Source organism: Onychomys torridus, chromosome 4, assembly GCF_903995425.1.
Source record: "Onychomys torridus chromosome 4, mOncTor1.1, whole genome shotgun sequence".
NCBI lineage: Eukaryota > Metazoa > Chordata > Mammalia > Rodentia > Cricetidae > Onychomys > Onychomys torridus.
In genome coordinates, this window is record NC_050446.1 from 26,277,792 (window position 1) to 26,298,790 (window position 20,999).

General features: G+C 39.4%; 1 protein-coding gene across 2 annotated transcripts in view; it reads left to right on the forward strand.

The window, feature by feature from the left end:
- Positions 1 to 20,999, forward strand: part of Acvr2a (activin A receptor type 2A) — an 82,251-nt gene continuing 61,252 nt past the window's right edge. Inside the window, exon 1 of one of the 2 annotated variants that reach the window (XM_036183918.1) lies at positions 1 to 737. In XM_036183918.1, coding sequence (XP_036039811.1) covers positions 683 to 737 — 55 coding nt within the window. In that variant the 5' untranslated portion in view covers positions 1 to 682. The remainder of the gene's footprint in view (positions 738 to 20,999) is intronic. The other variant, XM_036183917.1, reaches the window with a different exon arrangement.

The window sequence follows — 20,999 nt, forward strand, 5'->3', positions numbered from 1 at the left end:
AGCTTCGGGCCGGAACCGGAAGTGTAGGGGGCGGGGCCGGCGGAGGCCAGGAGACCGAAAAACGCGGCCGAGCCGGGAGCCGGGAGCCGGAGCCACTGCCTGGACCAGAACTTGGCCGCCTCCTGCGCCGCCGTCTCCCGCCGCCGCCGTCTCCCACCGCCGCCTCGCGCCGCCACCGCCGCAAGCTCGGCGACCGTGGTCCGCGGACTTTGGGTGTCCGGGTTGAAGGTCGGTCCGGACGTCGGAGCAGCTCGGCTCCCGGACCGTCCGGGCGGCTGCGGGCGCCGCCGCCGCCTCGTCGCCTCAGCCAGGCGTTTTGTTCGCAGAGACGCGAGAGGCGAGCGGAGCTGACAGTGATTTTGACAGTGATTTCAACCCGCTTTTGTTGTTGTTGGCTTTTCGTTGTTTGGTTTCGTGTTGTGCGTGTGTGTGGCGGTTTTTCCCCCGTGGTACAATTTTTTTTTTTTTTTTTAATTGTTGTGCTTTTTTTTTTTTTTTCCAATCCCCGTGAACGTTTTTTGATCCGATCCCCCCCACCCCCCACCCCCCGCCCCCCGCCTCGGGGCTTCCGAATATGTTTTATGACGGTTGATTTTACACCAGGAGGTTTGTCTCCGAGGAAGACCCAGGGAACTGGATATCTAGCGAGAACTTCCTACGGCTTCCCCGGCGCCTCGGGAAAATGGGAGCTGCTGCAAAGTTGGCGTTCGCCGTCTTTCTTATCTCCTGCTCTTCAGGTAGGTGGAGGAGCCGGCGCGGCGGGGCTGTGGCCGGCTGCCGTCGGCTGGGCAGCTCTGGGCGGCCGAGGCTTTCCCGCGCCCGACCCCGCAGCCCTGACAATCTGGAAACCTCCATGAATTCCTCTTGTTTGGGGTTGGTTTGGCGAACTGATAGATTGAGTGCTGTGTTGTTGTGGAAGTGAGAAAGTCATGGTTTGTGGCCATAACACTCGATGACAGCACTGGTTGGGTTGCTGTTAAGCCGCAAATACCACAAGTGAAAATTTATGTAAAGGTTGAGACCCAAAAGGAGTATTCCGAAATGTCATTTAGCCTAAGCTGTTCCAAAACAAGGACCGGTTTTGGTCGTCATCTAATTAGTGGCTCCACTGGTAAATATCGAGACATAGATCAAGTGAGTTGGTGTTTAATTTTGCCTGTGAGAAACAATGCATCCTATCAGCAATTTAATCTAGGTCTCCTCTCACGTCTCCTCCAACTTCATTGTCCAGTAGTGTTAAAAATAGTTTTAGTTGTTGGAGTATTAACCATAACCCAGTGCAGAAGAGGTATGCTGGTGTGTGTTGGTGCTGTGTGCTGGCTTTCACCCACCATTTGTGTGCTCTTTTCAGGCGGAGATTCTGCTTACCTACCTATTACTTATTTTAAACGCTTTGTACCGACGCATTGTTTTCAGTTTAGAACAGGGCATGTGAAATTGTGCTCACTATTAAATATGCTGTTCTTGTGAGATATATTTTAGCTCAAGGTTAGGAGAATACTCTGGCCATTTTATATCTGAAAATTTGATTATGTGAGGACGTTGTATGGTTGCAACCAGTGGTTGGAAGAAGCTAGGCTTTTGTACTTAGAATTCTGGAAATGCATACATCTAGCTGGAAGGTGTGCAGATGCACCTAACAGGAGAGTTAGTTTGAGGGATGAAACAGTTTAAAAGTCAATGAATGCATTCATTATAAATAGTCTGTGTATATTTACTAGGCTGTGGTAAAGAATAGGGGTGGGGGGATACATTGACAGGTTACCTCGTATGTCATAGGGAAATTAGAAGGTGGTAGTCTTTTCTTTGTGTACCTCTCGGATGTGTGTGTTGTGTGTGTCCATCTTCCCTACCCCACCCCCCTTTTAATAGAATCTTTTGTAATGTATAGAATTTTGCTGAACGGTACATTTCCTTGTGGTTAATAAATGGATAAAGTCTAGTCTTATGTCTGTAGTGGTATTGATCAGTTCCGGGTGGGCTGAATGTGTTGTGAAATGGCGCTCATTGCCAGAGATTAACCAAAAGAATCATGTCTGTTTAAATGGAAGAAGGAACAGGCTTAAGACAGGCGGACAGTTCTTTTTGTGCTCGGTTTGGAGAGCAAGCTAAACAATGGTGTCTGAAGTGGGTGAAGGCTTCGATAATATTAAACATCTTGCTTTTGTGAAATGACTTGACCCTATAGTTTTTCTCTCTAATAGTACTCCGGTTTCCCCCCCTGACCCTATATGTCTGGCTGGTGAACTCCTGTTCAGATCTCCTTTTTTTCTGATCTGCCCTTGAGGAGGAGGGGCATCATGGCCACTGATCAAGAGATTGTAGACATTATTCTTTCCCAGACTCACCTGAGTCTCATGAATTGATGACGGAGGTTATTCTTGAGCAGCCCCAGGTGTCACTCATGGAAAAGCAGGCTGACACTACGGATCTTACAGCTTCCTCTGCCTGTCTTGCGAGTACAAAGAATTGAGCTGTAGTTCCGTTTATGATATTTTCACTGGGCTTGCAGGTTAATAGCAAAAATGTTGAAATAGAGTAGTTTTGTTGTTATGGAACATATAGGTAATCCATTGAAATAATTTGGAAAACTATACTCCATATTGATACATGAATAGGTTTTTTTTTTTGTGCTTAAAATGTCTGATATTTCTTTAAAAAAGGACTTTGTTGCAAGTCAAATGCACTCTGAAAAAGTGTGTGTGTGTGTGTGTGTGTGTGTGTGTGTGTGTGTGTAGTTTTCTAATTGATTTTTCTGTGTAATGTGTAATCTGGCACTGGAAGCAGAGGGTGGCTATTTTTATTAGAATTAAGTAATTTACTAAATTACCAGTTTGTTTCTGGGTATCTGACTTTAAAAAAAAATCAAATAGGAACAGTAGTAGGGAATGTGTTTATTCTAGGTGTTCAGGAAAGGCAGATACTTGCTGGTTTTTTTTTTTTTTTTCAGTGTTTTGTGGTCTGGGTTTTTCAGCTTCCATCCCATGGTATGTGCTATGGAGACTGATTATGCAGACTATTCCTGTAGGATATGGCCAAGTGTATAATTTCCTCCTTGCTCTCATTCCAGGAGAAACATTTCAAGTTTTGCCCTCATCCTGGAATGCCTTCAGATTCCCTATGATTTTTTTTTTAAATTTTTTTTTATCCCTCTTTATCCTTCTTCAGAGTCTGTTTCAAAACACAAATCTGTTTCTTACTTTTTGGAGCATCATGGTTAATTTGCGTCTTTTCTTAAAATTTGTTAAAATGTGAAGATGAATTTAACAATGCTCAGTACTGAGGTTTATCTCCTCCTAGGGTGCTAATGTTCCTGTGGTATTTTAGTGGCTCTGAACTTGAGGATTCTTTTGGGTTGTGTGTGAACTGGGAACAGTATGGTCAGTATACTCCTGAAAGAAGAGCAGAAATACAGTATTGATAGCTAGGTATCACTGTGCTGGCTAGCAAGTGATGGATAGTAAATACTTTTTTTTTTTAAGGAAAGATTTATTTTTTCTAGGCTTAATTATGTATAGGTGTGTCTGCATGTGGGTATGTGCACTTGAATGCATGGAGGTCAGAGGTTTTAAACCCTCTGGAGGAATTAGTTATGAGCTGCCTATGTGGGTGCTAGGAACTGAATTCTGGTCCTCAAGAAGAGTATTTAAGTACCAAATCATCACTCAAGCCCTAGTGCTTTGTTTCTTAAAGGCAGAAATCTCTTAAGTGTATGTGATCAAATCCAAATATAATATGCCAAAACATACAGACCAGTTGAAAAACCAAAACAAATTCTCCTTTCCCCATTCCAATTTGAAATTTTTTCTGTTTATGATCTGAGTTAGTGGTTCTCTTACTGGAGTGATTTTTGTTTCTTCTCAAAAGAAATCTGGAGAAATTTTTGTTGAAACTGGGGAGGGGATACTGCACAGGACAGCTACCACAACAAAGAATTATCGAGCTCAGAATGTCAGCAGTGCTCAGATTGAGACACTTTTTTTTTTTTAATCTTAAGTTTTAAAAGCATTAATATGGGGGGCTGGAGAGGTGGCTCAGTGGTTAAGAGCACTGGTTGCGTTTCCAGAGGACCTATCTGAGTTCAATTACGAGCAATCACATGGTGAAATGGGATCTGATGCCCTCTTCTGTTGTGCAGACCTACAGGAAGACAGAGCACTTATATACATAAATAAATACATCTTTAAAAAAAGGCATTAATATGTTAGTGAAAGCTGTGGGCTCTGTCCCATCAAAGTCACTTATCTAAGTTTTACTAGTGCAGGATGTTGGTGATCTCCGGGTGAGTCTGTGTTAGTTTTCATTATCTTTTAAATTTAGAATATGATTGAATTAGGAAAATAAGTTCTAGTTATATGCATTATTTTATCCTAATATACTTCATTTACAGTGTTTGCTGAACATTGTGAATAAACTGTCCTGTGACCCATTCTGACTGACTGTTCATGCAGACTGATGCTCATGGACATAATGAATAATTGGTCATGCTGTCAAGTTGAGCCATATTTGTTTTTGATCTGGTATTCTCTTTCATAATACTCACCTCTTAGGATCTTTCCTTTTATCCTTATTGAAATCCTGGAGCTACATGGCTGTGGACTGTGTTTGCTAAACTTGGTGCTTGAAAGTTTTGTATCATGTAGATAGAATAAATGCATCCCCTAAATGATTCCAAGATATATTTCTTGTTTACCTAACTTCAACATTTTAAAAATGATTTCTTGATTGTATAATTTTCTTGAGAATAATTAGCTGGCTTTGGTTATGATTACTCATTTAGGACACACATAATATTCTATGATCCCTTAAAGACCTTTGTCCTTTTTAAGGTTAAATCTTGATTGTAATTAATAAATACTTAACCTGGTTTTGAACTCTGGTTTAAGAAAGTTAATCTAGCCAGGCAAGATGAGAATCACAGTGAAACTCTTAAAATATGTAGCGCTATACCATTCAGAAGAGAATCTAGAATGTTTGAGACTAGATACTCTTTTGTAAAAAAATTTTTATTATTTTTAATTATATGTTGATATGTGTGTCTTCATGTGGGTATGCGTATATGAGTTGAGTTACAGAGAAGCTTTGGGCCGGCTGTGGGTGCTAGGAACGAAACACTGGTCCTCTGGAGGAGCAGCCAGTGTGGTAACTACTGAGCCATCTCTCCAGCCCCTTCATACTCTTTCTCCACTGTGTTTCCATTTGCTGCAGTTTGGACTATCGAACATACATAGTGGACCTCCCTGGTCTGACTTCAAAGCAAATGGTTTGAATTTCAGATTACTCTTATTTCTTTTTCATGTTCAAGATTTTCCTTAACTCTTCGTTGCCTTTGAAATACCTCTTATTGTTATTCATTCATTGTCTGTTTAAGCCAAAATTTGACCAGACCTGTGAGCGGATTTATTGCCACTGATGGGCCCACATTTAGACTTCCTCTGCGGTAGATTTAATTCTGTTAGGTTATAACAGTCATGTCTAGACAGAGCATTGATTTAAAATTGACTATTGAAGATGAAAGTTCCAGGAATAGAGTATAGCGGAAGAAGGCAAGAAAACTATTGTAGAAAGCTGTTGACATTATGTCATTCTTTACCAGATTCCTTAGTCACTTTCATGTATACCCATGTATCTAGTGGTCACTCAGGCTTTCTTTAGTAAAAGGACTTGAAAGAATTATGTTGTTCTCTGAGGTTGAAAATTTTGAACTCTTAGAATGGTGGGCCTAGGAAAAAAATTTAAGAGATTTTTATGCTTAGTAAACAAAAATGTGGTCATGATGGTTAGATTTGGGTTCTGGTGCCAGAGCACTCTAGCTCATTTGTCAGGCTTTCCTACCTAAACTGTAAAAACTTGTCAGCTAAGACTAGCAAGTTATCTGTTTTTTGTTTTTTTCCCCCAACCTACTACTACCCCCCCCCCCAACTATTCTCATTAAAAATGAAATTTGAGGCTGGCTATGATGATACATACCTGTAGTCCTAGCACAGGGTAGGCAGAAGAAGCAAGGAGATCTCAGCAAGTTCCAAGCTGGTTTGGTTTACATAATGAGAACCTGCCTTAAAACTAAGTAAAAAATAAACAAATAAATAAATAAAATGTCATTCTTGCTTAAAATCTTTCACTGACTTAATCACCTTAGTATAGTGACATATAAGGTCCTTCATCATTTGGTTCTTGCCTGCTTTTTCTAACCTTTTGGTATAGTGGTTAAAACTATGCATTCCATACTTAGATTTCCTCAGTTTAAATAGGCTTCATATCTTCACCTTTGACCTCATTTTTGTGTCCTGTTTTTCTTACCTACAAAATGGGGATATAAATGATGTCCACTTTAGAAAGTGGTTTGATAATGAAATGGCACATGAGCATTAGTGGATTTTGTTGTTTGTTTTGAGACAGGTTTCACTGTGCAGCTGTGATTGGCCTGGAGAACTCTGTGTAGACCAAGCTGGTCTTGAACTCACGGAGGTCCTTCCTTTGCCACCAGGCCTGGCAAGCTCTCCTTCATTGTTGCTGCTCTTTCTTCTCAGGAGTTCTGGGCTTCAGTCATCCAAACTTAGAATGCAGTTGCCCTTCATTGTATGCCTGGAGCGTCTGCAAGTGTTGTTTCTTCCTCCTAGTATCTTTAAGACTGAGAAGTGTTAGCCTTAGAAATATTTCCTCTGCCATCTAACCGCTGTTGAGGTCGTAGAGTTTTGTTTTTTAACACTTTCTGAGTGACCTTAGTTTCAGTAACTGCTGCAAATGTTCACTTGCCAATTCCATCTTTAAACTAATAGAAAGGTTTACCTTGCTTTTTCATCTTTTAGGAGTTTCCCTTTAACCACAAACCCTATATATTGACCCTGGCACACAGTAGGTGCTCCAAAAATGTTTATTTAGTGATTGAAATGGAACTTCTTTGTATATTTGGTGCATTTCCTTTTATGTTATTAAGAAGTGAACTCAGATTAGGTGACCTCTAAAAGCTTTCTGATTCTTAGGATTAGATGGCAATAGTGACATCTTATTAAGGAAAAACATTTTGCTAGTGGTTGTTTTGATATCCTTAAGTTCTGTTCACTTTTAAAAATGTTTTGTGTCTAATCCTTAAATTTAGTGGATTTCAAAAGATTCTTCCATATTTTCAAGTTCAGTAATGTTCATAATTTTTAAACTATAGTCCACAATGAGAATTATAGTCCACAATTATGCATTATATCATGATGTAGTTCCCATGTGGTAGTGTCTATATGTGTGTGTCAGAATAAAGTTTCATGAATTACTTACTCTTACTGTGTATAGGAATGATACTTTTATTTATTTTTATATTCTGTTTCATTTAAAAATAGTAAGTATTAGGGCTGGAGGATGTTTTAGCAGTTAAGGGCACTGGCTGATTTTCCAGAGGACCTAGATTCAATTCCCAGCACCTGCATGGTGGCTCATAGTCCTGCAGATCTGATGCACTCTTCTGACCTCTGTGGGCAACAGGCATGCACTTGGTACACAGACTTACATGCAGACCAAACACCCATACACATAAAACAAATAAACAAATTACATTTAAAAAATGTTGAGTATGAATCTTTGAGTCGGTGACCAACTAAGAGACTGTAGTTGTCAAAACACTGATCTAGTTCAGCAGTTCCCTCATTCCCTGTGTCTGTGCTGTCTAAATGAGATGGAAAAATGTACCAGAAGCCCATGTGCAGAAGAATGTGGCCATAACATTAACCTCTAATAAGGATTGTATGCCAATGTGTGGGGTACAGAGTAGACTGTCCCAGGGAGAGCTTGGTCCAGTTATTTAAATTATAGTTCAACTTTGTTTTAGCACCTTCCTGAATTTGGGGGATTTCATAGTTTTCTTACTTAGGAAATACTTCTAGCAGAAAATGCCCCCAATACTGGGAATACAAGGTCTTCAGAGGAAATTTAAAAGGATATTTATGGAATGTGAAGGAAAAGCCACAGAGCATCAGAAACACAGGTGGTATTTGAGCATGAATTTGAGAATGGCTGGAAGACAAGATGGGATGGAGGAATTCTGACCTAATCTGAGGAAAGGATTGGTGTGCTGAAAAATGCTTATACTTGCTTAGAGGGCCTAGATGTAGATGGAAGAATAGAAACTGAGGTTAGGTTGGGCTGGATGATATAAATCCTTGTATGTGGAGTACAGGACAGAAACACAATGTGAATATTAAGTTAGATGATAGGATCACTAAATACAAGTAGTAAAGAACTAGCACGTCAGAAGGAAATAGAAATGTATTATATGGCTAAATAAGTGTCTTAGATGGCTGTGGATTTAGATGGTAAACATGAATGAAGGTACACATGTAAATTTAGACAAATAAAAGGGTACTCAAACCCATAATAAAACATAATGATATTTTATAAGGTGAGTCACTGATGGATCTATCTCCATATGTTATCTAGTAATGATTCTGAGCATTAATGGCTCCAAATGTTTGTGCTTAAATAATAGTTGCCTTCTAATAGTTACAGTCTTAACTCTTACTGATGATCTAGAGTATGTTCTTAATTTATGTGAGGCATTTGCTTACAGTAATACTGTTCTACACAAGTAGACTGAGGTGTGTGCTGACGTTTGTATGTGCTCTTTATTCCTGAAGCCTTCCTGTTCTACAGGCCATTCTTCTGGATGAGACAGAAACAGTTTTTCTCGAATTGTGTAGACTATTTCTGGGTATAACTTTATTTTCCAGGGTTGCTGAAACAAGTTCATGCTAAGCAGCAAGACAGTAACTGGAAGAACTGACTGCACATGTGGGGACAAATTGTTTTAGAACATGTCAACTCTTTATATATTGTAATAAAATATGTCTCGCACAAAGCCTGGAGCTTTAAAAAAATTGTAAGCCTTCATTCCTAGTTAGGATTACTGATTTTCAAATTTGTATTTCATAGAAATGATACTACAATGGGATTTAGCTCAGTGGTAAAGCACTTGCCTAGCAAGCGCAAGGCCCTGGGTTCGATCCTCAGCTCAAAAAAACAAAACAAAAAAAAAAAAAAGAAAAGAAATGATACTACAAACAAACAAAAACCAGAGCAAAGTAAACCACTTGCCTGGCAGTGGTGCACATCTTTAATCCCAGCATTCGGAGGCAGAGGCAGGAGGAGCTCTATGACTTTGAGGCCAGCCTGGTCAACAGATTGAGTTCCAGGATAGCCAAGGCTATACAGAGAAACCCTGTCTCAAACAAAACAAAAAACCCACCACCACCAACAACAAAAAAAACAAACAAACTACAAGTGTAGTAGTTCACTAGTGTAATTGTAGAACTTGTGAGCCTGAGGCAGGAGGATTGCCATGATTTCAAGGCCAGTGTAGGCTACATAGTGAATTGGGCTAGCCTGAGTTTGAGAGTGAGACCTGCCCCAACTCCATGGTGCTATTATTAGGAAAAGGAAAACTTTTGCTCACATCTTTATGAGTATAGGTGGTAAATCAAACTTATAATCGAACTCATTTCAAGATGGCTGGGAATGGGTGAGTGAGTAGAGCTTGGCAAATTTCTAAAACTCTAGATTACATTTTCAAATTTATAAACCAAGGTGTATTAAATGAAATACACTATATTATGTAGTAGCTGCTCCAGAATTACATTAACATATGTTAGTAATCTCTGAGTCTAATTTAGAAGGACATAGTGTTTAAGACATTTAAAATATAGGTTCAGTTCTTGGGAGATGTTTTAAAACGTTTAGTCAAATTACTGAGCAGTTATAGCAAAATAATATTCCAACAATGGTACAGCCAAAGAATGTGTAAGTGTAGAGTGCCAGAGTTGCTAGGACTCCCTAGAACCTTCAGTTACAACATGTTTTTGTTTTTTTAAACCAGGATTTCCTGTTCTAAACAGTTCTCTTGTTCTAGCATAGTCTGAGGCAGGGGAGATTGTGGTGAGTTTGAGGTCAGCCTGTGCTGCTACATAGTAGCAGGCCAACTTGAGCTGCACAGCCAAACTCTGTCTCAGAAAAACAAATAAAAACAAAGCATTGAGGTAAATCTTATCTGATGGAATTTAAAACATTTTTCTTGGACAACTACATTCAAATATTAGGTATTCTTCTAGCTTTTTATGCAGAAGTAAACTTGGAAGGCTTAAGTCTGTGTTTAGATCCAGCTACTCAAGTTTTAAAATCATAATTGGTCGATATCTTTTTTTTTTCTTTTAGACAAAAGTGTCATATAGCCTCAACTGTCCTCATACTTACTGTGTATGTGAGAATGGCCTTGAACTCCTGATCCTTTTGATTCTATCTCCACAGTGCTAGGATTTTTGTTCTACCAATTGATTTGTATATGTGTGTGCATGCATGAGAGTGTGTAGTGAATTCCCATGAGTGTGGTTGTGCACAATAGTGCGTGTTCATGTAGACACCAGAGCAGGTCTTCTTTCTTGTCTTGAGATGGGTTTGTCTCTCAGTGAAGCAGATGCTCAGGCTGGCTGGCCAGAGAGCTCTCAGGATCTGTCATCCCCCAGCCCCCAATGTTGGGGTTGTAGACACTTGCAGTCATGCCGGGACAAGTGCTGGGGATCAGACTCAGGCCCTGGGCTTATAGAGCAAGTACTGGTACCCACTGAGCTGTCTCTTCTGCCCTCCAGTTGTTTGACTTTTAAAAATAAGTATTTTGAAGGCTGGGTATGTAGTTGGTAAAATGCTTACCTACAAAGCATAGAGCCCTGGGTCCAATTCCCTAGTGCCACAAAAGAGTCGTGGTACAGGCTTGTAATCTCAGCACTGTAGATGGAGGCAGGAGGATCAGAAGTTCAAGGTCACTACTTGGCTTAGTAATGAGTTTGAGGCTAGCCTAATAAGCTACAGGAGACTATGAAAACATCAGCTTCGTTTATCTGTCTGTCTGTCTGTCTGTCTATCTATCTATTTTCAGCACAAGGATTCTCTATGTAACTCTGGCTATTCTAGAACTGGCTCTGAAGATACATCTGCCTCTGCTTCCCGAGTGGCAGAATTAAAGGTGTGTACCATCACCACCCTGCAAACATCAGTATTTTAAATGTATGACTTATTTGCTACTCAGACTCCTTTTCTATTGACTCTTTTTTGACCTTTAACAACATCAAGACCTCATTTTACTTATTCCTAAATTAAAGTGGATAGTACTGATAACTTGTTCATTTAACAGATGAATGTGGATACATGGTCAATTCAGTGCTAAGTGGTTAGGTGCTGCAGTGAACAATACAGACATGATGATGTCCTGTGGAGCTCCTGAGGTCAAGATACAGTGAAATGAATCAAATAATTATATATTGCTGCATGTGCTATCAGAAATGAAGAGGTGCTGAGAGCCTAACACTTTATTTGCCTCATGTCACACATTACAGTCTCTAATTATTTACCTTGGTTTTTTTTCCCTCCTGTTTATTATTTGTACATTCCACTACTGGAGTGCAAGCACAGTATGGGAGGAGTTTTCCATTCCTTCATCACAGTACCACAGGAAATAGCACAATTCCTGATATAAAGTGGAAATTCAGTAGACACTTAACTGGATGCCTGAAGAAATTCTGGGAAGGAACTGCAGAAAGAGGTAGGGTAAGATCAGACAGGATTCTCACAGGGGCAGGAGTTAGAATAAAATGCAGAGGACATTGTGCAGTAAAGAGGTCTAAGGAGGCACTGATTTGGTTTAGATGTTAACATTTTTCCTACCTGTCTGAAAAATAGGATGAAGTATATAGGAGCAAGGAGGGAGACCAATAAGCAGGTTCTCACACAGTGTAAGCTAGAGAGTCTGTCCAAAGTCCCTTCTGGCTTTGCACAGTATCTGGTTGTCTTATAAAGCTTGTCTATAACTACCAGTGCTTTTAACATCACCCAAACCCAAACCAGTCAACCAGGCTTTCCACAGAAGAGATGATCAAATCTAGGCTAGGTTATTGTGTTTCCTGTGATGTTCCTGTCTTTAGATTTTGTCTATATGCTATTTTATATTTTTATTTTTCTCTTCATGTGCCCTCCCTTTTCAATTTGGTACCTTCTTACTGTGCCAAGCATATGGTATACTGTTTTATTGACATGATTGAGGGTTCAGAAGTAAAAATTCAAGTGCATTTTGTATCTTAATTCTTATAAATTTATCTTCTTAGAATTTATGTACTTAAAAAGTTATCTTTTCAGGTTATGAAGATCTTATTTAAAGGGTGAAAGGATAAATTGTACTTTAGGCTGATAGTTTTATTCAGGGCTACAGCCTCTAACTAGGTAGTGAGCTTAGTATTTTATTTAGAGACAATTCTAGTCTGGACTGTTGGATGGAGGCAGGTTTGCTTGGTGCAAGGAGAGCGACTCTTTCTCTGGCAGAGGTTCAGCATCATCATCCTTGACTAGGCAAAATTATGCTCCACAGTGGTGAAGAGTGATGAAACCAGAAGAGCACATTTTACCAGGTTAAAAAGTAAAGTGGCAGCTGCCCTGACCATCCTTTTAGTCTGTATAATGATTACATAACAAATCTGTTGTTTGTTTTGTTGTTGTTTAGAGGGCCCACAACCCACCTCCCGAGTAAATCACACACGGTTGCTTATTCTTACTTATGAATGCCTGGCCTTAGCTTCATTTGCTCCTAGCCACCTTTTCTTATCTTAAAGTTATCCTGCTACCTTTGGCCTCTGGGCTTTCCCCGTTCTCTTACTTCTGTAATCTTACTCTTACTCCATAGCTGCCTGTGTAGCTGAGTGGCTGGCCTCTGGGGTCCTCCTCCTCCTCTGGCTATTACTTCTCTCCTCTCCCAGATTTCTCCTTCTGTAGATACTTTCTGCCTGCCAGCCCCGCCATCCTTTCTTCTGCCTTGCTATTGGCCGTTCAGTTCTTTATTAGATCATCAGGTGTTTTACACAGGCACAGTAACACAGCTTCACGGGTTAAACAAGTGCAACATAAACAAAAGTAAATTCCTCAACACAAATCTTATTTGGTAATAAGCTTTTCTTATTTTGTTTTATTTCTTAAAATTATATAGCCGGGCGGTGGTGGCACACGCCTGTAATCCCAGCACTTGGAGGCAGAGGCAGGAGGATTTCTGTGAGTTCAAGGGCAGCCTGGTCTCTAAAGCAAGTTCCAGGACAGGCTCCAAAGATACACAGAGAAACCCTGTCTCAAAAAAACAAACAAAAACAAAAACAACCCCCAAAAAACCATGTATATAAACCTGGCTTTGGGTGTTGAATTGGGAATTATTTGCTACTTATAATTATTAGCCAAGAGAACTAGAAGTAATAGAGGCAATTAAAATAGGAGACTTGGAGTACTACAAGAGTCTGATAAATGGGCAAGTGGCTCCCTCCATCATGATGGTAAGCCTGTGAACATCTTTGCTAGCCACAGTTTTGAAGGCTGAAGTGAAACATAGATAAGAATTAGAGTGTAGACTGACTTCATTTCTAATGGAGATAGTGCTTATCTCTTATCTACAGTTTTTCTTACTGTAGCCCAAGAATATCCACATATAAAAACTGTAGTTCTGTTTAGACTGATGACATATATTTATCAGCCTTGATTTAAGTGACATTTTTATAGTTAACAGACCTGTATTGATGTCATGAAAGGAACTCAGATCATTACACTAGAGAACAGAAGTCGACAATCCTGCCTTTGCATTTATTGCATCTTTTACCATTGGAACATGGTATACTGTAAGAGCTAGTTAAGATAAATAAAAACAATATTGTTGGCATAAATGTTGTTTGGTAACTGTAAGAACTTCCTTTATCTTGAAATTTAGTAAAAGTTTAAATTATACAGTCCTCTGATTAGTAGTTAAAAAAAAAAAGCAAACATTTGGCAGAGAGAAAACCTAGATATTGGGACTTGTCTCTACAATGATTTGTAGTATGCTGTGAACTTTGAGAAGTTCTGTAACCTCAGTCCTTCCTCAGTGAAATAGAGTTTGTAGTGGCCTACTCACAAGATTAATTGAGGATCTAAGACTACACACAGAAACTCAAATTCACACGTAAAACTGTACATGAAATGTAAAATTTTGAATTGGATCACCAAATATTTGTAAAGAATACAGTATTGTTTTTCTATGATAATAGAACTTCTAATTCAGAATTTTGTGATTTTTTTTTATGAGTAGACAGTTGTCTGTAAGCTACCAATGAATAAAGATGTTAATTCTGTAAGCAACTTAGTATCAACTATGAAAGGAATGCTTACTTCTTACAGTGACCCCTGTCCACCCTCATCTTTTGCCATATTGTGTCTCTGATAGTTCCTATCAATTGCTTTCTATTTCTCAATTTCCCCTCCCTTATCTCTCAAAATCTGTAAGAGGACCATTATTCACTATACAGTTCCCAATGTCTAACATATGGGAGCTTAATATTGGTGACTGAATGGTCTCTGCTTTCACGTGTTTAGGACAGGGTCTATAATGTGGGTCTTGTTTTTAAACAAAGGGCCAGATAGTAAATATGTTAAAGCAGTCTCTTAGAGTTATTAAGCTCTACCTATTTTAAAATAGAAGTAGCCTTTAAAACAGAATATTGTAAAAAAAATTACACAAATAAACCACTGTGAATGTGTTCTAATTAGAGTTAGTATATGCTGAAATTTCAATTTCATATAATTTTCATATGTCACAAAATATTGTTGTTTAATTTTTGTAACCATCTCAAGATGTAAAATCATTATTCTGAGACTGAATGAAACCTGGGTTACAAACTGGATCTGCTCTGTAGATGACCAGTTTCTTGGACACCTGTGGAGGCCCATCTCCCTCAATTAGAAATACATTATTACTAAACAAAACTTTTTTTTCAACCTAGGACACATTTTCTTTACTTTTCCCCCTGCCAATTATTCTATTTTAAGTGTGTGGATGTTTGCTTGCGTGTATGTCTTTTCACCACATGCATGGTTTGGTGCCTACAGAAGCGAGAACAGAGACCAGAGGAGGGTGTTGGATCCTCTAGAACTAGAGTTAATTAACAGTAGGTTGTGAGCTGCCATATGCATACTGAGCATCAAACCTACATCTTCTGGAAGAGTAGCCATTGCTTTTAACCACTGAGCCAGCCCTAACTTACAGAATCATTGTCAACATGTGTTGGCTCCCACCCCAGACCAAGCCACACTCCTATTTTGCCTATTTTGTATTCTACAGAACTGTAAAACTTTACCCTTTAGAGTAACACTGTCTGAGAGAAGGACTTAGGATTTCTTATTAGACCAGATGAAATAGTGTCTCTATTATCATCAGCATTTCTGACTTTCTTGATCTTTCTTCTGCCCCCTAGACTTTGCATCCTCAAACCTGTTCTCGATTCTCCTGTATGGTCTGTGGTAAAGTTTTAAAAGAGCTTTGTGCACCTGCCCTCCTTAAGGCAGTCCTTTGCCATTGGAGGTTCTGGGAGCTCATATATCTATGGCTATGTTGATGCTACCTATCAGGAAGGCATGACCAAGGATGAATGTCTGCAATTCACCGCCAATGCTCTCGCTTTGGCTATGGAACGAGATGGCTCCAGTGGAGGGGTGATCCGCTTGGCAGCCATTCAAGAATCCGGGGTAGAGCAGCAGGTACTTTTGGGAGACCAGATACTATTGCCACTTTACCACCCCCCTGAATCCTGGTATTCTAGGTTGTAATAAAAGATATTCATACTGATGCAAAAGTTAATAAACAGTTTGTCAAAGAAAAAAAAAGAGCTTTGTGTATGTGCCTAGAGAGAAGAGAATGGGAGAAGAAAGTTGAGGAGAAAAGAGAATGCAAGGTAGTTTTCTTTTCAAACTACAGGGCGTAGCTCATTGGAGCATCTTGAATCCATGTAGCATGGCCACATTAATAGAAAGAAAGAAAATGGACAATAACCAGAACGAGTCACTCATAATGAAGGATGTCTGTGAAATTTCAGTTGTATTTGTGTATTAGGTTACATTAACAAGTGTATTGTCCTTGTCAGGAAGTTTAAGAGCTTGTGTTTGGAGGGTTTAGGATACTGATCTTGACATTTTTTTCCCTTCCTTTTCTGGTTAATCTGTGTGAAAGCCAAATGAACTATAAACAGGAATCCTGCTTGCTTTCCACAGTATACAGAAGCTTGTATGAGCTTCTTTATGAGACGAAAGCTGGATGATGCAGACAGCAAGCTTCACAACAGAGGAGCAGAGAGATGCCTACCTCATCTAGGTTGTAGAAAAAAAGTTATATGTAGCCTTTGTGTTTTAGGGGACAAAACCCATCCCAGTTGGTAGCTCACCAGATTCCTGTGGTGCAGAATTAGCTTCAGTAATAGACCAACTGGTAAGGTGGTAAGAAATGAAACTCCAAGAGTAATATGTGAAAGAGGAGAGATTATACCTTCATTTTTTCTTCCCTCTGCGTTTTTCTTTTTATTTCGTATCTTGGTCGGACCTTTAACTCATGCTAGAAAAAGCAGGGAGTTGAGAAAGAAAGCTGGTGAGGAAGAGTCATGATTGTATTTGGTTGAAAAGTGAATCAGGAAGGACACTAAATTAGAAGGGCCACCTGGCCATCCGGAGAGCTTGGCTGTTCTCAGGTGGCAGTTAACAAGTGGGTGCAGGGGGAGCAAGGCACGTGATTAAAGTGGTTAGAGTAAAAGTTGTCTTGGCTTTTGTTACCTTTGAGATGCTGATTGGATAGTTCTTTTTGAAAGTTGCATGAAGGAAGCAACATTGAGTTAGTCTAGAATAAAGTTACCCATTTTAAGCACTTACAAATCACAGTAAGTATCTTTGAGACATTTTTGCCTGTTATATGTTAAATTAGCAAATACAGTGAAAATTAACCGATTCTGGTCTCTAACTTGATTTGGAATTGCTGTGAGAAGAAAAAGGTTGATAGACAAGCTATTTTCATTCACTAGAAAAGTAACAAAACTATAGCAGGCACATATATACTTCAGTAAAGAGTGGCAAGATGACAGAGCCCTGAGGTGTGTTCTGTTTTTCCTAGGCTGGATAGGATTCTTGCTTTTGCAATGGGATTACCAATTGTCTGGAATGAGCTTCAGCTAGTAGTTCCCAACTTTACTTTTGTATCTTTTAGCTCCACCACTTGCCTTTTAGCCTCCTCTCATCAAATTGCTTGTTGCTTTATGTGTTTGTATTCATGCTTACCCTAGGTTCTTGAAGGAAGGTTCATTCACTTTAAAATAAGTGCTTACTGACAACAGGAGGGGCAGATGGTCTGATTCTCATCTAGGACATGGAGATGATCGTTCTACCCTCTGTATATATTAGTGCTATAATGAGCTTCGAATGATTTCTTAGATGTAGCATTGTAAGTAACTCAATACATATTAGTGGCTGATGCCGCTTGTTGTTACTAAGCAATGTCTAAACTGTTTATTGAATACACACAAGCCAAAATTGAAAGTTCCAGGGCATTCCAGTATATTTATTGAGAGACTGTACTTTGGCAGTTGGCCATCTTGTTTTGTTCAGAATACAATATATGTGTTTGGTTTTTTTTTAATTAGTAATATTTCTTTGACTCTGCCTTAATTTTATAACATTATTTGATCTTTAGAGAAAAGTGTTCACATTCTTAAGTATGTTATTTAGTAGTAGTATGTAGCTAGAGTTTTCCTGCCTGGCCCACAGTCAGGACAAATCTCTCTTACCCGCCAGTCCCACAGTCCCTCAGACCCAACCAAGAAAGCACACAGAAACTTATATTGCTTATAAACTGTATGGCCATGGCAGGCTGCTTGTTATCTACTTTTTCTATCTTAAATTAACCCATTTCTGTTAGTCTATACTTTGCCACATGGCTTGTGGCTTACCAGTGTCTTTACATGTTGCTTTTCATGGCGGCGGCTGGCGGTGTCTCTCTCCAGCCTTATACTTCCCAGAATCCTCTTCTCTCTTGTCCCGCCTATACTTCCTGCCTAGCCACTGGCCAATCAGAACTTTATTTACATAGAGCAATATCCACAGCACTTTCCCTTTTCTTTTTTTTTTAAGGAAGGTTTTAACTTTTACATAGTACAATTACATATAACAAAACAATTATCAAGCAAGAATTACAGTTATAATATTAAAGAAGATATCCTATCTATCTTATATTTGTGAGTCTAAGGTTTTATATCTAACTTATCTTTTATCATAACTGAGGAAATTATAACTATCTAGTCTTCAACCACATCAAAGACCTCAGAAGGATATAATATTACCTGAGAACTGGGAGAAGGATGTGAGCACTTTTCGGGAGTCTTGCAGGGTAGACAGAGACAGCTGGCAGCCTGGACAGTCACCTAATGTTCCTTTGTAAAGTTGGGGCATCTGTCTTCAGCCCACAAGGGCTAGAGTCTCTTGGTCACTTCTCTCAGTGTCCTGTAGAATGTCTGGCAGTTTCCTCTGTGAAGCAGGAACCTGAAGGACCATATTGTCAAGCAAAGTTCAGTGGTCACCTTTCTATGGGTTCTGCATGTCCAGTTGATCAAGCAGTCCAGGCAAGAACAGTTTCTTGCCCAAATGGCTATTTTTGCCAAGGTGAAGATAAACTCCATATGAAGTGTCTTCAATGCCCATCCTCCTCTCTGAAGTAAATTGGTGCTGCCAGAAGCAGACATGTCTCACAGTCCAGAAAGTCTAAATTTTAAAAATATTTTAAATGCCATATTCTGTAGGTCTTTGAAGTGTTTGAAGATTACCTATCTATCTGAAATATCTCTATGTATATCTAGAAGACTTAACTAACATGGCTACGAGTATGATTATCATAGATAACTAATCATTCATTAATCTATTTTTAATTATCCATTTCAATTTAAAATGAGCTATACAAACATAATACCTTAAACACGATTAGAAATATACACACACTATAACAAAATTAACTTTAAGTTTGTATCAATAGACTAAAATCTATACCAATGTAAAACATTTTAAATAAGTTGTTGCTCTTTTAGAAGTAAGTTCCTTAAACTACCCTTTTATCCTATTATATCTATATCATATCCCCTTTTCTTCTTTAGAAAGAGATCGTGTTTATAATCAACCTGCTTTAAAGAAAAATATTGGTTTTTCTCTGTCCCACACCAGAGGGCTCTTCTGATTTGGGACATAAGAATCTCTTAACCTTTTCTTTTAGCAATATGTCTGGGTTTAGAGAAGGAGTGAGCCAATTTCATCTCCAAAGCCAGCTTGATAATTTTGGGAATGTGGGCGTAGTTTCTCTTACTACTTCCTGCTGGAGGGGGGCGCTGTATCTTATGGGGACACAAAGAAAATTTTAGGATTATGGAGTAGTCCATTAGGGTGAACCTCTGAGCCAGTTGCCTTGAAACCATTCTGGATTTTGGATCATCTGGGTCATCGTGTCATCGGAGACCTTTCAGGTGGTCTTGGCTGATGAAACCTGATGTGTCTTAATCTGGAACAAATCCACAGCCTCTGGCTTTCTGTGGAAACAAAAGCAGAGACTCTTTTCCAAAGCAACATATCCTTATATCCAAATTTTGAAGTCAAGGTACCTTTAAAATTTACATATTTGTTTAACTCAACAGCTTTTATGATCAAATCTTTTTCTGCAGTTAAAAATCCCAAAGACAACATAAACCAGATTCTCTGTGTAATATCCATCTTTGTAAGACTGAAACGCCACTGTGGCTGCTGGCTCCGCCCACCTTAGCTTCCCAACATGGCGGTGGTACAGTTTACTGCCAGCTCTGGGTCTGGAGCCATGGGTACCATCAACTATCAGAAGCAGTTCTGTCAAAGCAGTGCATAGCCCAGAATTTTTTTTTTTTTTTTTTAAACTAGCAAAGGCTAAATCTACCACGCAGCAGAGTAAAGTGCTGCTTGTAGACTCCTCATTCCCGCCACACTGCAGGTCAGACGCACAGGCCAGGAACCCGCCATAGTAGTTCAAACCGGCAGGCTGCCGCTAACTTGAGAGAGACAATTAGGAAGCTGTTTTTAGCTCCGTCTTAGAATCTTTTTTCTCAGGTTTTAGGTGGAAATTCTTGCCAATACGTTGGGCGCCATTTGTAGCTAGAGTTTTCCTGCCTGGCCCAGTCAGGACAAATCTCTCTTACCGCCCAGGCCCACAGTCCCTCAGACCCAACCAAGAAAGCACACAGAAACTTATATTGCTTATAAACTGTATGGCCATGGCAGGCTGCTTGTTATCTACTTTTTCTATCTTAAATTAACCCATTTCTGTTAGTCTATACTTTGCCACATGGCTTGTGGCTTACCAGTGTCTTTACATGTTGCTTCTCATGGGGCGGCTGGCGGTGTCTCTCTCCAGCCTTATACTTCCCAGAATCCTCTTCTCTCTTGTCCCGCCTATACTTCCTGCCTAGCCACTGGCCAATCAGAACTTTATTTACATAGAGCAGTAGTATTCACATAAAAACTGAGAGCTTTTCAGGAAATTATAGAATGGAATACTTTTTCATTCAGAAGTATATTTCCGAGTGAGAATAGATCAAAACTTTCTTTTGCAGATGAGATAAAGGGAGTGTGGATCTGTTAGGAGAGTAACTGAGATTTCCAAAAGTGAGTTTTGTTTTAATTTTCAGGATTTGAGTATCAGTATTTCTGGGAAAATAACTTTCATCTATTAAAGTTTTTTGAATGATTTTATTTGCCTGTTTGATTCTGTTTGAGTTTATTTGAGGTAAATTTTATATTTTTGTTTAATCCAGACTTGAGATGATGTAACTTGTCTGAAATCACTAGTGTCTGAGACTAAAACTAAAGCCCTGACTCAAATTCCGAGTTCTTGTAAAGGAGTACCTACTGGAGTTTAGCCCACCCCCACTATGTCCAGACTTAGTGGGAGAAGTGTTTGCAATAATTTATGCAGTGGTTTCTTTGTACCACACTTGGAAGAAACCATGGTTAGGACCTGAGAAGCCAAAAATAGAAACAGAGCAAGAAGAAGCCCCGTAGTGCGTTCTAATTTTAGGGTGAATGCTGTTCTGCTATTGTTTGGCAAGATGGTAGCCACAAACCCATAGATAGGTGTTAGTTGTTGC